This window comes from Canis lupus, chromosome 6 (genome assembly GCF_003254725.2).
Source record: "Canis lupus dingo isolate Sandy chromosome 6, ASM325472v2, whole genome shotgun sequence".
NCBI lineage: Eukaryota > Metazoa > Chordata > Mammalia > Carnivora > Canidae > Canis > Canis lupus.
Genome location: NC_064248.1, coordinates 38,566,742 through 38,587,199, shown reverse-complemented (window position 1 = coordinate 38,587,199; position 20,458 = coordinate 38,566,742). Strand labels below are relative to the sequence as shown.

Genomic DNA, 20,458 nt, shown 5'->3' with positions numbered 1-20,458 from the left:
GCCGTGACAAAGAAGGACATCCCGCCATTGGTGACAATGTGGATGGACCCTGAGAACACTGGGCTAAATTAAGTCAGAAAGACAAATAGCATAAATCTCTCTAACCGATGGAATCTTAAACAAAAGGCAGCCTGCTGACCAGAGAACAAACTGGTTGCTGCCAGAGGTGGGGGTGGAGGTGGGGGTAGGGGTGGGGGTGGGTGAAGCAGGTGAGGTATCAACGTGCAAATTTCCCGGTCATGAAGTAACTATGTCCTGGGGATGCCAGGTGCAGCCAGGTGACCCCAGCTACAGGTGTGACACTGGATGGCGTATCTGAAAGGTGCTCAGAGAGACCACCTTAAAGCCCTTCACCACTGGAAAGAAACTTGCTACCCACGTGTGAGGGGGGATGCCAAGTCGACTTGCGTGGTGAAAGGTCACCTGGAACTAACGTAACCCTGTGTGCCAATCACATCAGACATGCTGACAGCCAGGCCCTGACAACCAATCCACCGCACATTACAAAACAGGTGCAGAATGACATCTCCTAAAGCTGCAAACACAAACCAGAATTCCCGCCGCCCCGTCCACCACACTGAGGCCGACCTGCGGGTCTCCCCATCCGGAGCCCACCAGTGGGGAGCTGCCCCTTCCCGATGTCCCTGGCATGGCCCCCTGCCCCGCCTGCGGCTGTCGACCACCCCACCCGGGACCCCAGGGCCCCATGGGCCTATCCCCCCAGGGTGCAGAGTGGAGGCCACTCCCCAGAATGGCGTGGTTCCCGACCCTGCGGTCCCGCTGTGCCACCAGGGTCCCCCACACAGCAGGGCAGGACACGGCCTGAGAGCAGAGATGCACACGGGGCCTCCTGACTCGAGGTCACCCTGGGCAGCAACACCTGACCTCACTGTGTTCTGCGTCCTGGTCATGTGCTGGGACCCTTGGGGACAGCGGTCAGTAGGAACTGGGGACAGATTTGGGAAGAGGATACGGCCCCCCTTCAAGTCCCCCACAACCCCCGGGAGACCTCACTGGATACGGGCAAGGTCTCACTAGCTTATGTGCTATCCAAGGAAAGGGTGCGGATGGAAGGCTGAGAAGATGTGGGGTGGGGGGTTCCCTGGCCAGAACCCAGAAGCTTCCAGAAGGCAGATACTGTGCTTTATCCACCTACACGACCCTTGGTGGCCCCAGGCAGTGCCTGGGTGGGGTGGGGCCCTGGCAGAGGGGCAGGAGGCCGGGCAGCACACGTACTCGTTGAACTGGTCCTTGGCGGCCTGCAGGGCGCTCCGGGGCTGGGGGTAGTTGGAGACCACGATGGAGGCCCGGGGGCCACACAGCTGCTTGAACAGAAGGTTGTCCACCACAGCCAGTGCCGTGGCCGGGGAGTGGTACGCCTGGTTGTTGAACAGGGCGGTGACCACTGTCCGCTCACCGACATCTCTGAAGGACATGGCCACCAGGCACCGCTCGCTAAAGCCACCTCCCTCCACCGAGGCCCTGAAAATCAGGAACTCCTCCAGGTCGCCTGCGGGAGGCAATGGCAGGGTCAGTGGCGCGTGCCCGAGGTGGCCGCCCTGAGGAGCTCGGGAGGCCTGCGGGAACGGCGGGAAGGACGTCTACTCGTGCAGACAGGGGCCACGGCCATGGGTCCATGTCATGGGAGCAGTGGGGTCCGAGGCTGCAGGGCGAGCGGGCACCCCGTAGCCGACGGACTGACTCCTCTTCTGCCCCATAGATGCCTCCGGAGGGACGCTCACGGGAGCAGCCTGGGCCAGGTTGGTGTGGCAGGGAGGAGCCGCTCAGGGGAAGGCGAGGCTCTGAAGGGGAGACCTGGCAGGGCTGATGGGCCGCTGGGGGGGCAGCAGGTGCACAGGGGCGGGGTGGCCAGGGGAGAGGGACGGGCGGCCCTCAGGGGGCGCGATGGGACAGGACCTCTGCCTGTTTTCCTAGTTTTCCAGTTTTTATGGAGGAAGTACCCTTTCATAATCAGAAAAAAGGGACGGTGTTTAAAAAGATCGGCCCGAGGGAGTGAGGCGTTTCCCGGTCAGCTGAAGCACCCCAGCCGACCCCCACTTGAGGTCTTGGCCCCTCCGGGCATTCGGGTTCTGCGCAGCCACGGCCCGCCCCGACCTGCTGGCCCTCACTTAGCTCCGTGGCGGACGCGTGGGGAGGAGGGGCTCTGATGCGGGGCGCTGGGGTCCGCCCTACGCTCGTGGTGGCTGCAGGTCCAGCATCACATGCGCCCGCACACGCGCTCACTGCCTGGCCCTGCCTCTCACACAGCTGTAAATGGGGCCAACAAGGATACAGCCTTGCAGGACACAGGGTCGGTGAGGGCACGGGGACGTGCCAGCGAGCCCTACGTGGACTGTTGCAAAGGCTCTGCCCAGGCCCGCCGCAGCTGTTGTTACACAGGGAAAACAGTCTCGAGTCCTTAAATGTGGTGTAACGAGACTGCACGGTGGCCAAACCCAACGGTCACGCACTTGACGAGGAAGTGGACACAATGGCCTCCCAGAAGGACCCAGGCCAGGGGCTATGAGGCCATGTCCTGAACGCCCTGGAGCCACCATGTGCCCTGAGAGCCCTGAAGCTGGGTGACAGCCAGGAAACAAGGCGTGACAAGGGTGTCTGCCACCGCCTCCACAGAGGTAACTGGGGTCACGGTGGTGGGCGGGGCTGCGCGAGCTCCTGCCTGGTAGCAGTGCCCACTGCAGGGCTGGCCTGTTTTGGGGGCATCCAGCTGTCTAAACAAGAACCTGACTTCTGCCCAGATTTGGGGCCGCCCCGTGTACTGAATCGCCAGGACGTGGCGGTGGGCAGTGAACTGAGCCAGCCCGTGTACACGTCCTGTTTAACCTGAGTACAAGGCCTGCTCGAACCCCAGGGCAGTGTCCCATGGCCACAACCTGGGGCGCGGAGGGTCTTGGTTTGACGTGTTGGAAGAAAGCACTGTGTCACCTCAGCGCGTGCCGTGACCAGCCTGGCGAACAAAAAAGGGCAACGGAGGTTTTATGTTTCACCTACAATGGCCCCAAAACAGGCTACCTTGGCAAACTTTAGCCCTGGGTGCCGCCTTGCGTCTTCCCCGGACTCAGGGCGCCAGCCTTCTCCCCCAGCGGCAGGGTCTGCAGGCATGTCTGCTTCCCTAACAGAGGGGCTGCGGGGAGGCAACGCCAGGGATGCTTTGGGACCATGGTGTGCAGGTCAGCAAGGAACTAACCGCCCCCAAGGCCCACAGCGCCTGGGTCGGGAAGCTGGGCTCTGAGGACCTGGGCTGGGCCGGGGGCCTTCCCTTACCCAGCACCTCCCGCGGTTCCTGGCCCTCAGCCTGTAGCATGTCTTTCAAACGCTCCGACAGCTGCTGGTCCAGCCGGGAGGCCCCAGGAACGGCGAAGGGCACCACGGTTCTGCCGTATGCGCCCAGGGTCAGCTCCAGCATGGGGTCGTCGAAGGTCTCAGAGGAGTAGTTGACGGCCAGGAGGGCCAGGGTGACGCATGTCAGAGGGACCAGGACCTGGGCCACCACCATCTTCCACTCGCGCAAGCTGTACATGGCCTTCTTCAGGAACATGGCCCAGAACTGCTGGCAGTGGAGGGCGAGCTGTGGCAGAGGGTACGGGGCAACATGGCTGTCACATAGGGCCAGCATCAGAACCCTGCCCGCCAGCAGCAGGCACGGTCCAATCACAGGCCTGGGGGCCTCGGGCTGACATGTGTGCCCTGAGGCCCCCGGGCTTCTTGCAAACATGTCCCTGCAGGTCCTGACGTGGGCCTGGGGGGGTCTCATTGGCTCGTTGTCATGGGGTCTCGGGGGACCAGCTGTGATTCCACGGGGGAGCCGAGGCCTCTGCCCTTCCCCTGATCCTGGCAGGAGGACCTGGCCACACTCACAGGGGGGCAGAGGGCTGCAGTCCTGCAAGTGCGGGCACCAGGGTCAGCGTCCTGCTCTGCCACCTGCTGGCCGTGCCACCTGGGCCCAGGCCAAGGTGCTCTGTCTGTAAGACGGGCCGATGCTGCCCTCTGCCTCACTGAGGAGGATGGGGACACGGAGCACCATGAGAACCACGTGACATGTTTGTTTGTCGGCGGCCCAATTATAACAAGGTGAAATTACACTTGCTCGATTAAAATCCTCTGGGTTGAGATCCTGGGTGGCTCAGTGGTGGAGCATCTGCCCTCAGCTCAGGGCGTGACTCTGGGGTCCCGGGATCCAGTCCCTCGTCGAGCTCCCTGCACGGAGCCTGCTTCTCTCTCTGCCTGTGTCTCTGCCTCTCTCTCTCTGTCTCTCATGAATAAATAAGATCTTTTAAAAAATAAAAGATCTTTCTTTCTCCCTGCCAGGACCACATGACTTGTGATGTGCCCTCTTCCCAGTGAACTGACACTCCGCAGTCCTCGTCTGCCCTCGTGGGCATGAACACATGGGGCTCAGGGGTCCCCCAGCCTTCCCGTGCCGGCTGGCCCAGCCCTCTGCACTCACCCCGGTGTTGAGCTTGGCGGTGGTGCACTCGTCCTCGATCAGCGAGCCGACGCCATCCGTCGGGTCCATGACACCACACAGGTGGCTGTCCACTGCCCAGTCGCTTGCCCGCCTCTCATGCTGGTACTGCAGGGCAGGGAGCTGGATGGCCTGGATGTCCATGCTGGTGTCCACCAGCTTGCCGACCCTGCGCCGAGACACAGGAGGCCCGGTCACCACTCGGTTCCTCCTGGGGGGCTGTCCATGTGGGAGGAGGAGGAGCACATCCTTGGCCCTACTGGCTGGCGGTTCAGTTCTTCCCTGGCTCATCAATAGATGCTACCAGATCACCGGGCACCGCCGCCAAGCAGAGTCCAGCAGAGACGGACGGCCAGACCAGAGCCCTGCCCACGAGGATCCCGGTCGCCCTGGGAGATGGCTTGAAGCCAGCATTTATAGCCAGGGCTTTCCGGAGGGGCAGAAGGGGCTGGGAGCACAGCGGGAGCCCCGGAGGGTAGTAGTGCCTGCTGTGGGCACAAGCTGAGGCCTGCAGGCAGAGGGGTGTGCTCTGGGAGGGGCCACCCAAACAGGCCCAGCATGGCCAGTATGTGCAGAGCACAAGCAGTGAGGCTGGCAGGCCCCTGGGTGCTGGGCCGCAGGGGCCCGGAGCCACCCTGATGCCCACGAGCCACGTCATTCATGCACACTATGTACACACTCGCTGCTCTGTTGCCTGGTCTAGGTCCTGGGATCCTCACTGAAAGACCCTGAGCTCACACCTGCTTCTGTATTTCTAGTTCTCCGCTCTCTATCTGCCAGGTCAGCACTCGAGTCTGGTCAACACGGGTGTGGTCCTGAGCCCCCGCCCCCCGCTGTAGTCCTGGGAGCCTGTCCAGCCCCCACTGTCTTGGATGGGGCCCCCGGGGTGCCTGCACACTCCCCACGATGGGAGTGGGGGGGAGGGGAGGCATGTGTTTCCGGAGACCTGAGCTCAGGGGGGCGCTCCCTGCCTGGGAATGGGGAACGCTGCAGGGAGTGAGGGGCCCTCCCCGCAGCTGGCCGACCCCCTCAGGCGGGCATGGGATGCGGCCAGTAAGGGCGGCCTCATTGTCACGTGTCTCACAAGCACTGTGCCTGGACCGCTGGACACGCGTGTGTACTGACCGGAGGAACACCTCCTCCATGGTGGTGACCGAGGCCCCAAAGCTGGCGATCCCCAGTTCCTTCTGGTGCTTCTCCAGCTTGGCAAATAGGCCTTCGAACCTGGAAACAAGACCCCGAGTGAAGAGCCGCTTCTCATTTAGAGAGAGCTCATTTCTCCGTGTTGTCGGGGAGAGCACAGGGACCTGAGTCCTTGAAAAGCCGCTGCAAAACCCTGGTGTCGGGCTTTGTTTCTCCCTTTTCCTGTCCCTACGTGACATTCTGCTGGGCATACATGGGAGGCGTTCTCTAGCACACGTCCTCGCAAACACACCCAGAGAAACTGGTGACTATTCACCTGATTGGAGGTGGGGGGGGGGGTAGTGCTTTCTAAGAAAAAAAATCACAAGGAAAAACATACGACCCATTAACTGTACTCACGTGGAAAAAAATCCCACAAAATTAGTTAACGACCAATGGGAAAAAACTGCGGCAAACACAGCTGATGTTAAGACATAAAACATGGACAGATACACGCGCGGAGGACAGGAACTCCTGGCACCCAGAGGAGCGGTGCCGAGGGGCCGAGGAGCGGCAGCCAGGCTCCACATCCTGCTGGCGGCGACAGCAAACATACAGGATGCCACTGATCCCACGGGATACACAAACATTTACAAAAAAACCTGTTTATTCAAAGCTGGCAGCCGTGGAGTAAAATGGACCCTCTCCCGCCCTGCTGACGGGGAAGTCAGACACCATCTACCTGCTGTCGGGACTCTATCCTGAGCAAGAGAGGGGAAATTCAGATAGAGTTTTCTGGAAGGACATTTACTAGCATATTTCAGGGGGTAAAACCACGAGGGCAGGGTAACCGCACAGATGTTGATGAGATCACAGGGTGACCGAGTCGGTGGATCCTATGAAGTTATTAAAACCAAACAACTCAGTTGCACTCACCGCAAGATTATTAAGATTTGCACCCTGTTTCTGAACGTGACTCGAGAGTCTGGTTTCCACCCACCGCCCTAGGCGTCTGCCGTGTCTGCGACGCACGAGCGCAGGACTCCAGGCCTGACACCGGGAACATGCATGTTCACAATCCCACAAGTGACCCTGAGCGGCTGCTGTGCTCTGCGGCCCCAGGAGGTCTGGCTGCGGGTTCTGCAAGCTCATCCGTCCCCCCTTCCCCGAGTGCTGTCACAGGCCGCCCCCCGGTCCAGCCTGACAGGTACAAGGGGCGGGGGTCTAAGACGGAGCACCCGCCGCAGGTGTGTGCCAGTGTGCCCCAGGCCCCGCACCTGTGTGTGCTCTCCTTGGGGAGGATGAAGGACAGCTCGGCGCCAGCCCTGCTCTCCAGCGTGGCAGTGGGGACGTGGTGCTGCACCAGCCGGGTGACAGCCTCGGGGTCACAGTGAGGCTCCTTCACCAGCGTCATGTGGTAGCCCGCACCTGCAACGGCCAGGAGCCCTGCGTGACGCTGTTTCCCACTTATGCTGTCTCACTGGGCCCTGGGCTCGCCACGAGGGAGTGACGGGGAGGAAGCACCCGGTGTGGGCGCCATCCTGAGGGCCTGGCCTCCCAACCCCCTGCTGGGCAGAGATGTCGGAGGCCTGGGGTGGAGGGCAGGGGTGCTACATGGTGAAGACTCGACTCCAGACTCCAAGTCTCAAGGGCGGTGTTGGGAACTGTTCCCGAGACCTGTCCTCCCTGCTCTCTCCCCAGGGGAGCCCCAGGATGTTGGCTGCCCTCTCTAGCTGCCCCCAGGAAGCTGCAGCAACAGGGCGCACAGGCCCCAGGGTGCCTAAGGAGGACAGCCAGTGCCCCCCGTTGACAGGACATGGGTGGACCCTGCTGGCAGGCCAGCACTGTGTCGGGCCATGAGCTGCCCTCAGAAAAGGAAGACCCGCTCACAGGGCAAACCCCGTGCCACAGGCCACCGGCTCAAGAGCCTCTACGTTCAAGCATGGCCTCCACCAGGGCACCGGAGGTCTCAGCAGGTCTTCTCTTCCCCGGCCACCACTGGATATCGTCCTAACCAAGTTGGGCAATCTGCTCCCTCCTCCTGTCCTAGCCCCTCCGCTGGCCTCAGCGTCCCCCCGGGGAAGCCAGCAGCCCCCCCCGCCCAGGACAGGGCCTGTCCCCGCTGCCTGCCCACCCCGCTCACCATACTTCTGCTTGAGGAACAGCGAGGACCCGCAGCATTGCAGCTCCCCCTTGGCCATGATGGCCACGCGGTCCCCCAGCAGGTCGGCCTCGTCCATGAAGTGCGTGGTCAGCAGCACGGTGCGGTCGCTCTTGTGCTGCTGCAGGAGGTCCCAGATGGCCCTCCTGGAGATGGCGTCCATGCCCGAGGTGGGCTCGTCCAACATCAGCACCTGGGGGCGGAGGAGCGGCCCGGCCCGGGCTAGCTACGTGGGACGCTCTGGTTCTGTGCACATGTGGCCACGCTGTGGGCGTCAGGGGGTCCATAGCCTGCCCCTGCCCGTGGGGGGCAGCCACCCTGGGTGCCCGGCCCTGGCCCGGGGCCTCCTGCCCGCCTACCTTGGAGCCTGCTATGAGGGCGATGCCGATGGAGAGCTTGCGCTTCGTGCCCCCACTCAGGAACTTGCTCAGGGCGTCTCGCTTGTCCTCCAGCCCGAGGACGTGCAGCATCCGCTGGACTTCTTCAGGACACTTGTGGTGGGACAAGCCCTTCAACTGCAACAGTGGGGGTGGGGAGGTCGGGAGGGGGTCCCGGTGGGGGCGGGTGGCTGCCGGGAGCCTGGCCTTGGTGCCGCCTCCTCCGTCAGTGTGCCTGCCTGGTGCCCGGACTGCCTCCCGCCTCCCTGCTGCAGATCCACGAAAGCTGCTCAGCTGCTTGGAGTGGGCCCTGTCTGCCGGGAGGCTGAGGGCTCGCACCCTGGGGCCCAAGTACACGGGCCACGGAACCACCATGGGTCCTGAGTCCAGTCCACTGCTGACTCACCTGTGCGTAGAAATACAGGTGTTCTGCGACAGTCAGGTTGTCAAACAGGACGTCATGCTGGGGGCACAGGCCCAAGCTCTTGCGGATCTGAACCATGTCTTGTGAAATGTCATACCCGTTGATATATGCCCGTCCACTGGTCGGGGGAAAGAGACCTAGGGCCGAGCAGAAGACCCGGAAATGTAAGTTCGGTGCAGACGCCCCACTGGTCGGCACGAGGGCGAGGCTTGTCTCATGCACGTGGCTTTACTTCATTTCATGGAGCACCCTGGCTGTAGGTTGGCCAGTGAGGCCGTTCCCGCCTTGGGGGGCTGTGAGGGCCTATGGCTGGGCCCCTCACCTGTGAGCATGGACAGCGTGGTGGTCTTTCCCGCGCCGTTGTGACCCAGCAGCACCGTGATCTGCCCCTCGTACAGGTTCAGGGTCAGGTCTCTGACAGCCGCCTTGCTCCCCACTCTGAACACCTGCAGCAGAGGCAGATGGCGGCCCTGGGCTTCAGACCCCACCCTGCCCCCAACTACCCTCCGGAGCACCTGTCCGAAGGGACTCAGGAGACCCTGCCCAGCATCACCAGTCAGCACAGAGGTAGGATGTTTCAGGCAGAGTGCTGACTGGAGGCCATGCTGCTCCCATCGCCCATAGCCCCCCAGCTTGGCAGGGGCCCAACGTCTGTTCCTAGTGCCCTGAGCACAGCAAGCGTTTGCAAAGCTGACAGGAGGATTCATTCCAAGTGGCACGTGCTGCTGACTCAGGCCTGATCCCCTGAGCCCTGGGGACAGAGCCTGGGGAGTGGTCAGAGAGCAGTCACGGGGGCCCAGAGGGCAACAAGGCCTGGGGATGGTCACTGGCTTGGAGAGAGCCCTGGGCGAGGGCGAGGCCCCCGTCCCCACCAACCCCACGGAGTGTGGCACCTTGGTCACATGCTTGATCTTGATCCCAGCCACCAGGTCTTCTGGCTCAGCCTCAAAGTACTCCGTTCTGAGCGCTTTCTCTGGGTCATCGTCTTCCTCTTCCTTTCCCAAAACTGTCCGTGGGTGTCCACACCAGTACGAGGGCTGGGATGGAAATCAGATGGGTCTCAAGGAGCCGACTCGTGTCAATTTGTTTTGTGTGTGATGGAGCAGAAACACTAACACAGACACGCTAACTACACGACAGCATGCAGCCCTCAGCAGGGCGGTGGGCTGCTGCAGAGGGGACACAGCCTGAGGCTATGAGCCGCATGGCTTCTCCCTCATCTGCCCTGGGGATGTTCTGAGCCTTTCCTGATCTGCCATCTGGGCACCCGGTCCCTGGAAGGCTGACTTGGAGTGCAGACGACGCAGATGTGACACAGAGGAAAAGTCAATAAGGGCCTTTGAACCAAAGACAGGCCAGCCAACGTTCCAGTCCAGAGTGGTATCTGGGCAAAACATGGAGGAGGCTGTGCCTGCACGCCCCTGCCAGGCCTCACTCAGCTCCACAGGAGCTCACAAAATAAGCAAGAGAAGCCCAAAGGCCCAGTCTCCCCCTGCCATGAGGAAGCTTCACCACCCCGTCTGGACGATCCCCGCCATCCGTCCTGCCATCACAGGGCCAGGCTGCGGGAGGGGTAAGAATGTAGCCAGAGGCTGTGCAGAGCCATGCCCTCGAGGATGGCTGTGGGCACAGGGGGCACACTGGTGTGGGTAGGGTCATAGGAAAGGGACAAACGGGCCCCCAGGAGAGCCGCCCCAACTCAGCCCTGCAGGGAGACCCCCATCTCCACCCTGGGGTACTTGCCATGCCTGGAATGGTTCTAGCAACACTGGTTCCAGGGACACACCGCTCATGTTGTAAGTGACACCAGAGCGTGTGCTACAAATCACTGAATGCCACAAGTGTAACTGTCAGCGTTTCTCTCTCTCTTGATGACAAAGTGACAGGGCGTCCGTGGGTCAGGGGCGTCTTCACTTTGATGGAGCACGCCAGTGAGCGCCAGAGAGCGGGCGCCAACGGGGCACCTCAGTGACCACCAGCAGGGGCTGATGGACCCCAAGGCGGCCCCTCCACACGGCACCGTGCACTCAAAGAGAAGGTGACTCAGGAAAATGCAGATATGTAAACGTGATTCGAAAAAAGTAAAACAAAATTTATAAATAAAAATCTGAAAGTATTCATGAAAAGATCCAGGCACGTTTGTACTTAAGATGATTAGGTTAAAAAAACAAGTCTCGGGCATCTTTACAGCACAGTCCCCTTTTTATGAAAAAAGCACAAGTGGGGCACCCAGTGGCTCAGTGGTTGAGCACCTCCCTTTGGCTCAGGTTGTGACCCCGGGGTCCTGGGATCGAGTCCCGCGTCGGACTCCCTGCATGGAGCCTGCTTCTCCCTCTGCCTGTGTCTCTGCCTCTCTCTCTGTCTCTCGTGAATAAATAAAATCTTAAAAAAACAAAACTAAGCACATGCATGTCACACGCACATACACTCAGGCCGTAAGCATGTGCACAGGAAAACCATCTGAACTACACGCCAGCAGGCCAGCCTGGGTCATCTCTGGGTGGTGGGACTGTGCTGTGAATTCTAGAAGCAGCATCATTTTTACGAGACGCTGTATTACTTTGTAGGCAGAAAACCCAGTAGGATGTTTGTTTGAGATGAGGCCGGGGATGGGATGTGTGGGTCCCTCGTGAGCTTCTTCTCTCCGACCCTGAAGTGCAGGGCTCCTCTTGGTCCAGTGGAGGGTCTTAGGGCCTTTGGGACACATGGCTCAGTGACTGCACACAGGACGGGGTCTCCTCTCCCAGCCCGAGGAGGCGTCACAGAGTGTGTGGAGGACACCCCTACTCTCGCGGAGGTGGCCAGTGTGCAGAAAAGGGCTGTGAGGACTCACCATGACGAAGAAGTACCAGGGCTGGGGCACGCCGAACTGTCCCGGGAGTACGGCCTCTACGTACCAGGTCACCAGGCCGTAGAGCACAGAGTCCAGCAGCAGCATGCCCAGCACTTGCCCGAAGGAGAAGTCGTCGTCCACGTTGACAGGACTCAGGAGGTCTCGCCACTGGACGCCCACGCCTAGAAGACACAGCGGGACGTGGGCCTGAGATAGGCCCCGGGGCGTGACAGCACACATGTGCACGTCACTGCAGTGAGCATGACTTGTCCCTTCCTGCATTTACAGCACAGTGGAGGACCTTCCCCAAGGCTCTGGACAACCGTGAGCCACCAGAGCTTGTGGGGCTGACGAGGTGGGCTCCTGTTCGATTTACGACCGACATGCATGTCCGCACATGTCCATGTATGTGGTAGTCGTATGCACACGCACAATCCACATGTGTGCACAAACACACACATACGTATGTATGATTCCAGTAAGGCCGACACGAATAGTGTATGTTGAACGCAAGTCTTTTCAAAAAAGAGAAGTACTTGAGGCACGTATAAAGCTCTCCCGAGTGGTGCCCATGGGTCTTGAAACCCCCTGGTTTGAAATCCCACATCCTAATGGTGCCCGGGGCTTCCACGTGGCTGGTGACCCTCCGTCGGCTCAAGGGGCCCCGTGGAACTGGCTGTGCTCTGGCTTTGGTCCCTCTCAAGCAACTAGAAGTTTGTCAGTTTGTCCGTGTTGAGCAAAATCAGCAGAGAACTTTGAAAGCCGAGAGTAGCCACGTAGATAGATTCTCGTTCATGGCTTTGTAAAAAGTATTTGAAGCCCCCGGAGGGGCGGTGCATTTAAAAAGCCTATGTGGGTCACACACGACCAAACACAGAAACGCAGGTATTTAGGGCCGAGGGCTCAGAAAGAAGACCACTCGAGCTCAAGAGGAGGCCGCCCCCCTCCCGCAGACCTGCACTAGGACACACGACGGCCAGGACTCTGCCACACCCGGGGTGAGACCACGCGGCCTGAACCGCACAGCGAGAGCAGCGCAGGGCGGTCCCCAGACGGGACATCTGTGGCCACGCGGCAGCTCACGCTCACCCTCCTGTGTCCTCCCAGCAGCCACGGCCCCCTCTGCCCTCCAGGGCCCTCCCGGGGGCACCCCACAGCAGGTGGCCTTCAAGGTTGGGCCTGGGGCCGCTGCGCCCATCAGAGCAGGCCTGGGCCGGCGCAGGGCTCGCAGACGGGAGGGCGTGCGCCCAACAGCGTCTTTACTTCGACCCCATGACGTTCACAGGATCGGGAAGTTTTACAAAAATCTCAAAAACGGTCCTGGCCCGTGACCCCGCGCCCGCGGCCTCCTCCCCAGTCCGCCTGACTGGAGCTGGGGGCTGCTCCCCCGCAGACTCTGGGGCCGGGCGCTGCTCTCCCGGAAGCAACAGCCGCTCTGGGCGACGGTGGCCGTCGTCGTGAGCGCTCTGTCCCCCGCGCTGCAGGTCGGGGCCACCTCCCCAGGGCTCCCGACCCGGAGGGAGGCCGCCTCGCGCTCTCGGGGTAACCGGGGCGGCAAGCGTGGCTCGCCAGAGGAAGGTACTCACCTTTGGCTTCAAATTTCCCTATGAGCTGGGCTCCCATGGCCATGGCAACGTTGGACAGGAGGCAGGAGAGCAGCTTCTGGCTGAGAGTCATCCAGTTGTAGCGGGGAGCAACGAAGAGGTAGGGGATGTAGGTGAAGAAGTAGAGGAAGCCGCCTATGGCTGCGGCCATGTTGGCTGCGGGGAGAGGAGCCGGCGCTGAAGGCGGGCGGGCGGGCTGGCGGCCATGGGGCCGGGTGGGCTGGGGGGGTGGCGGGGGTGGCCGAGGGGGCTGGGTGGGGCCAGATGGGGCCGGGTGGGGCCGCCGTGGGGCTGGGGTGGGGCCGGGGGGCCAAGTCCGGGCGGGGGCACCTGGCCGAGGCGCACGCTCTGCACCCACCCCAGGCCACAGCTCCCCTCCCGCGCTTGCTCATTGCACAGGCGGCCGCTGTGTTGCACGGGCCCCAAGCCTTCCGGAGCTTAATCCACAGGGGACACAGAGTAAAGGACGGGGGTGCCGGGTCGGGCAGCCCAGGGCAGAGCCCAAGGCACAAGACAGGGACCAGGCGTCCCCCGGGCTGGGGCTGCGACAGCCACCAGTGGGCCACGGAAGGCCCCAACGGGAAGGTGACGCGTGGGCGAGCTGTGATGGGAATCACGGGGAGAAGGGTGCGGCTGTGGCCCATGCTCGTGGCCCTCATACACTTTGGTCCTCGGAACCTTCTGTGGCCTTAAAAATGGTTGAGGACATCACGGAACGTGTGCTCGTGTGGGTGACGCACACACATGCTTATCTACTCCTACTGTGTCATGGGTTAGCACTAGGACAATTTAAAGACTTTTGAGAACAGTAACAAACCTGCTATAGGTCAACGTAACTGTGTTTATGGAAGTCCACTCTATTTCACACAATTTAGTGAGAAAAGTGGCATTGTGATACATTTTAACAAGCCTCTGCGATGCCTGATTTAAGGGATTATGGCCGCTGTGCTGGGTGCAGCCCACCAACAAAACCAGCTTCGCACAGGTCCACAGCCAGAAAGGGGAGACGTATTTTGACAGCCTCCCCAGATACTCGTAGGTTTTCTCTGTCACTCAAGTACCACGCCACAGGCAGTCGTTTCTTAAAGGTCAGGTGCCACATGGACTCTGACCGATGAACCTGTCACGCTGTTACCCAAAAATCCACTGGCTTACCTTGCGCTTAGAATGGGTTATTACTCGGGCACGATCCCGTAGTGGGATGCCTCGGTCACGCACAACGTACTGCTTGTTGAGCTATGCAGATCTTCTGAGTACGGTCATGCTTTATCGTACAACGTACAGATAAATCACGTCGGCTGATACGATCACCAACCTCCTAAAAGGCTAACTGCTGGGACACTGTCAAGCTCATGGCGTTAGATTCAAGTTTGTAAAATCCTATTTTTCGCTTGAATGCTGGGATTTCACAACTGACATCCGATACCGTCCATTTTTCTTAAAAGACAAGCTCACATTAGAGGAAATGCCTGCCAAACACCCAGGTGTGAATAATTATGCCCGAGGGTGGTTCTTTTGAGCAAAAATGGTGTTCCATGAAAGAAGTGACTAGTTTGACAACTCAAGCCACCACATGCCAGCTACTGGCCATGTCCAGAGCTGAAGGGTAGAAGCAGGGAGACACCTCGAGGCCACTGTGAACCAGGCTGGTGACAATGGCCAGCAGGGGGTGGGGTGGGGGTGGGACAGTGGAGGCGGGGGAGACACGAACTGCAGCTCTCATCAGACGTGGTGCACAATGGGACAGGAAGACAGATGTCGGGGATGATCCCAAGGTGTTTTGGTGAGAGCGGCAGGGACAGGGTGCTACCAGCAGAAACAGGAAAGGGCTTCTGGGGATGGGGTCAGGAGGTGGTGGAGGTGCATCCTGAGCGTCTCAGGGACGTGGTGTGTGAGTCTGAGCATCAGGGGCGAAGCCTCAGCTGGAGCTTGCAATCTCTGGATGAACCACACGTTCTGAGTCCTCCAAGGGGAGGCAGGTGTGTGACAGGAAACCCCGGACTTCAGGATGAGGAAGCTGTGGACTTAGGAGCACATGAAGAAGTGCTTCCACCAGAGAAAGAGGAGTGTTTTCCCACAAAAATGGAGGAGGAAACAAGAATGAGCAGATGTGCCCAAGAATCAGCTGAGTACTTGACGGCAGAGAAATGAACTCTCGGTAGATTCTAGAACATTCTAGAACATACACCAAGGGACAAACGGGCACCCGGAAGACAAGTAAGCAAGTCCTACAGACTCAGCACGAAGGTTTCTGTAAGTGCAAAAGAGACATAGAGAGACACGAAGGAGCGACACAGCCTCATGTCCACCAGGACGGCTACTAGCAAAACACCTCCCCGACCAGAACACGGCGAGCGCTGCTGAGCGTGTGGAGTCACCGTGAGCTCTGGGCGGGAATGCAAAGTGGCAGCGCTCCTGCAGAACACAGTCTGGCAGCTCCTCAGACAATTAGCAGAGAATGAGCACATGACCGAGCAATTCCACTCTGGATACAACCCCCGAAGGCAGATCTCACAGAGGCTCTTGCACACTCGCGTTCACAGCAGCATGATTCACAAGCACTAAAAAGCACCCCGCGTGGGCACGGACGGGTGGGTGGACGAGAAAAATGTGGCCCATCCACACAGCAGAACGTCACACAGCCTCACAACACCTGCTACAATGGGGACAGACCCCGAGGATGGTACACACAGCGAGAGAAGCCCGCCACAAAAGGGCACGTGCTGTGTGATTCCACTCTCACGAGATACTGAGAGTGGCCACAACCGCAGATACAGAAAGTGGATGGTGGGCACCCGGGCTGAGGAGGGACGGCGAGTCGGTATTTAGGGGGACAGAGCCGTCTGGGAAGACGGGAGGGTTCTGGGGTGGGGGGGATGGTCGCACCACCATGTGTGCAGTCACACCACTGTGTGGACGTGCTGACACTCGACTGCGAGCTGGAGAACGGTTACGGTGATCAGGGGTCTGTGATGTGTGTTTTGCCTCAACAGGAAAAGAAAGAAGACCCAGGACCGAGGGAGAGGCCCTAGCAGGGGCTGCAGGGCTGCAGGACAGGCCGGTGATCGCCGCCCACAGAACCTGAACGTGTGAGCGGAACCGTGAGGCAGTGAAGACAGGCGTCCTCACACCACAGCGTTGGTAGAAGACCAACCACAGCTCTGTGGAGGGGGGCCTCATGCACTCGCGGACAGCCTGCCCTGAGGCCAGGACAGGATGGGTTGGGGAGCAAGATGGGGACCTGGCCGCGGACACGGGGTGCGGGCAAGGAGCAGCTTGCAGAGCCTCGGAGAGGCTGGCCTGCGCCACCCCGAGGCCTGAGTCTAAGGCAGGTGCAGGGCACAGCGTCCTCCGGCTGCAGGGCTTCCTGGGGGGCAGTGGTCCCCACACCAGGACGGCTCACCTTTGCTGAAGAAGGTGCTGACCATGAAGCTGAAGGACACGGAGGCGGTGGCAAAGCACAGCAGGAAGACCAGCACCAGCGAGGGGTCGCTGTGAGTGAGCACCGCCACGTCCTTCTTCACCTGCGCCGCGTGGCGTCCCGTGGGTCACGTGGGCAGGCCGTGGGGAGGTAGGGACAGAGACAGTTAGACTTGAGACGTCGGGGCCTCAGATGGGGCTGTGGGAAGGGCCGACTCGCCCTGAAAGCCCCGAGCACTCCAAAAGCTCCACAAGCCCACGCTCACCTTGACGCAGAAGAGCAGGGTCACGAAGGAGACGGCCACGAGGAGGAAGAGGAAGAAGAGGAGGAACCAGGCGGTCCAGTGCAGCCAGCTGCTGAGCCCCATCATGCGCATGTACTCCTGCGGAGAGGGCCACACGTGCTGGCACGGGCTGCAGCCGCCTGGGGCGTGCGTGGGTGCAGGGTGCGGGGTGCGTGGGTGCACCCGGAGCCGCACACGGGCCAACACAGGACAGTGGGACGCCGGGGACACACACAGCCTGCGCCAGGCAAGGGCATGGTCCATCTATGTCATCCTCCCCTGCCCTCCTCCTCCTCCCAGTCTGATGTGCTCTGCCCCTGGGGCACCCGCCCTGCTGCGGGGTGGAGATCGGCCCACCTTGCCCCTCACCCAGTGTGCTCCCCGCTGACAAAGGCAAGACTTCAAAGTTTGGGTATTTGGCAGCATCACTGGACGAGTTTACAGGGACACGGCCTTGCTGGTGTACTTCAGCAAGCTTTCTGTACTCCCTAACCCCGTCCCGCTGCGCCCAGCAGCCCACCTACGGGTGCCCTGACCATACAGAGCCAACGGGCCTTCTGTACAGCCCGGGACGGAAACATCCAGCCTCTCCAGGGACTCTGTTCAGTACACGGGACGTGAGTAGCTATATAACGTAGTGTTAGGGCGGCCATGGCAAGAAAATTAATGGGAATCATGAAGATTAGTTTCATTGCTGTGTCCTGCTTGACTTGGCACATGCCAACAGGGGTCCTGTCAACGTGTCAAGCCTTACCACACTGCACACAAAACTTGGTGCTTTATTGGGGTTTTAGGGACCCGGATGTGCCAGGCTTGATTTCACAGAAGCCCCAGGATCACCGGCGCCACGGTGGGCATTTACCCCATGCCTGGCTGCCCCCAGCAGCACCCGGCTTGCACCCAACCCGCCCACACGGGCCTAAGACACACAGACCACGGCCACCTTCAGTTTCGTCTCCTTCTCCTGCACGACAGCCCGGATGATGGTGAGTGCGGTATAGGTGAAGCTCAGCATGAGCAGCAGGGGGAGCTGGTACTGGATGGCGACCAGGAAGGGGTCCGAAATAAAAGGCGGGTACGGGAACCTCTTTGCGATCACGGTGAGCTTCTCAAACAGCTGGCGCGTGGAGGCATTCGCATGGTACTGCATGATGGCCCTGTCCACCGCGTGCTGCATGGCCAGGAAGCCTTCACGGATGTACCCTGAGCGTGGACAGTGGGAAAAGCCATGTCACAGGCACAGCTCGGCTCACAGAGCGGTGCTCTGAGCTGTGCCAGGTCTCCCTGGAGAAGGCGGCCATGGGGCGGCACCACCTAACACACCCACGGTGGCTGGGCCTTCTGGCGTTGGCGTGTAGGGCCCCTTCCCCACCCGCACCCCCCAAGGCCGGCTAGGCGGCACCTCTCTGGCCCTGTCTTCCACCTCCCTCGTCCACTTTGAAGGACTGTGGTGAGTACATCGGGCCCCCAGGACCATCAACAGCAATCCTGCGATCTTGAGGCCCGCGGAGTAGCAGCCTTCCATCCACTGGGCTAGCAGGCATCACAGCCCGAAGGCCACTGCTCAGACCCTCATCCTGCCCATTCTGACCCTCTACTACATGAGGGGGTCAATTCTGCTGACAATTGTATTGTCAATACAATTCTACTGGGGAGGAGGGCCTGGGAAGAGTGATAGAGGGGGGACGAGGAATCCCAGCGCAGAGGCCGGCCCGCCACGGGGAGCCTAAGGAAGAAGGGGGCACAGCCCCAGAACAGCAGAGGAGTGAGCACACGGGTGCAGGCACCCTCGCTCATAAAACACGGCGACGTTGGGGATCCCTGGGTGGCTCAGTGGTTTAACGCCTGCCTTTGGCCCGGGGCACGATCCTGGAGTCCCGGGATCGAGTCCCACGTCAGGCTCCCGGCACGGAGCCTGCTTCTCCCTCCTCCTGTGTCTCTGCCTCTCTATTTCTATCATAAATAAATAAATAAATAAATCTTTAAAAACAAAAAACAAAAAACATGGCGACGTTTAAAATACCCAAGGCCCTCTACCACGGAACTGCAGCAGCCTGCCTGCCAGTCCTAGGAGAAGAGCAAGGCTACAACCACAACCCCAGTCGCCCTCAGGCTCCAGACGTTCATGGCTGCAACGCAGCAGGTGCTCAGGTAACGTCACCCATGGCTGTGCGCTGGGCGGGGCAGCTCTCACCTTCACAAGGGACCTGCCGCACAGCCCACCACGTCTCCGTGGGACCCACGGGGCCACGAGGCCAGGGGAGCCACCCCACGGCGGCGGGGGGCAAGGTGGGCCGCGCTCTCGGCCGTGTTCGCCTGGCCTCGCCACCCCAACTTCTCCGTCTGCTCTGCGCTGAGGGCTGGAGCGGTCACCCTGTCCTCAATCCCTGCCTGTGACCGTAAACAAAGCCCCGCCGAACCCCTTCAGCATGCCGGTCTCCCTCTCTCTGACGATTCCAGGGGCCAACTCCCCCGGGGGCTATGTGCGTCTGAGGTGTGGACACGGGGCTGGGGCGGAGCCCGGGCTGAGCATGCCAAGTGCGCACTGTGTACCTGGCCTGTGTCCCTGTCACAGCTTGTGGGCTTGTAAGTGCTTGTAAGTGGCGTGGACTAACGAGCCTCAACATAAAAAGACGTGGATCCTTGTCGTTGACTGAGACGTTTTCCCTAGGCTCTTCCTTGATTTTTATTTTTTCAATTTTTATTTATTTATTATAGTCACACACGGGGGGGGGGGGCAGAGACATAGGCAGAGGGAGAAGCAGGCTCCATGCACTGGGAGCCCGACGTGGGATTCGATCCCGGGTCTCCAGGATCGCACCCTGGGCCAAAGGCAGGCGCCAAACTGCTGCGCCACCCAGGAATCCCTCCTCCTTGCTTTTAAAATTGGTGTCGTGTCTTCCTTTTCGGGCAAATTTCTAGTTTGTGAAATCTCCTAGTCTGACTCTGGTTGCTTCCAAATGTCCACAAACAGGAGGACGGTCTCTCCTGCTGCTGGCTCCAGGCACCAGCCACAGCCTCTGGACACTGGCCATAGCCTCCCTTCCTCCTGTCCGCCTGCCCGCCTGCCTGCGGCCTCATTTCGGGACATTCCTGGGTCTCTCTGCCAAAACCTGAACACGCTCGGCGACCTACAGACTGCAGAATCCTGTGTTCTCCAAGACGCCTGCTGCCGCCGAGAACCCACGGAGGGGTCCCAGCTACTCCGTGCTCATCCCCAGCCTCGTTCCAGGACGGCAACCCTGCCTCGGAGGAGGCGAATGTGCCAGCCACCTGCCCAGGCCACAGGGACAGACGAACACACGCGCTGACACAGCCAGCCCAGAGCCAGCTTCTGCAGGCGCCTCATGGGCACAGCTCTGCCCCAGACAAGGAGCACAGAGCTCACGAAGCCTGTGACCGTACAGAGCGAAGGCCCGGGAGGGAACGGAGGGGGCGGCCAGGCCCACACACTCGACACCTACGGAAGCCTCTTTAAGACTGAAATACACAGGGAACCCTGGGTGGCGCAGCGGTTTAGCGCCTGCCTTTGGCCCAGGGCGCGATCCTGGAGACCCGGGATCGAATCCCACGTCGGGCTCCCGGTGCATGGAGCCTGCTTCTCCCTCTGCCTATGTCTCTGCCTCTCTCTCTCTCTCTGTGTGGCTATCATAAATAAAAAATTAAAAAAAAAAAAAAAAAGACTGAAATACACAGGTTTCCTTCGAGAGCACGTGTCCTGGGGGAGGGAGGGAGCACATCCCTGTG

At 60.5% G+C, this 20,458-nt stretch overlaps 1 protein-coding gene and 1 long non-coding RNA gene across 5 annotated transcripts in view; one reads left to right on the top strand and one right to left on the bottom strand.

Moving 5' to 3' along the window:
- Positions 1–20,458, bottom strand: part of ABCA3 (ATP binding cassette subfamily A member 3) — a 40,334-nt gene that overhangs the window by 8,767 nt on the left and 11,109 nt on the right. For all 4 annotated transcript variants that reach the window (XM_035717287.2, XM_025416907.3, XM_025416908.3 and 1 more), the window contains 15 exons: positions 17,655–17,914; positions 16,694–16,810; positions 16,411–16,531; positions 12,990–13,163; positions 11,404–11,585; positions 9,464–9,607; positions 8,893–9,016; positions 8,553–8,707; positions 8,129–8,284; positions 7,752–7,962; positions 6,886–7,036; positions 5,612–5,710; positions 4,469–4,655; positions 3,286–3,589; positions 1,237–1,510 (listed from right to left, as the gene is read on the bottom strand). In XM_035717287.2, coding sequence (XP_035573180.1) covers positions 1,237–1,510; positions 3,286–3,589; positions 4,469–4,655; positions 5,612–5,710; positions 6,886–7,036; positions 7,752–7,962; positions 8,129–8,284; positions 8,553–8,707; positions 8,893–9,016; positions 9,464–9,607; positions 11,404–11,585; positions 12,990–13,163; positions 16,411–16,531; positions 16,694–16,810; positions 17,655–17,914 — 2,659 coding nt within the window. The remainder of the gene's footprint in view (positions 1–1,236; positions 1,511–3,285; positions 3,590–4,468; positions 4,656–5,611; positions 5,711–6,885; positions 7,037–7,751; positions 7,963–8,128; positions 8,285–8,552; positions 8,708–8,892; positions 9,017–9,463; positions 9,608–11,403; positions 11,586–12,989; positions 13,164–16,410; positions 16,532–16,693; positions 16,811–17,654; positions 17,915–20,458) is intronic.
- Positions 15,176–20,392, top strand: LOC118354944 (uncharacterized). The gene is made up of 3 exons (XR_004816433.2): positions 15,176–15,828; positions 16,001–18,862; positions 19,686–20,392. It is a non-coding gene; the product is annotated as an uncharacterized LOC118354944 (long non-coding RNA).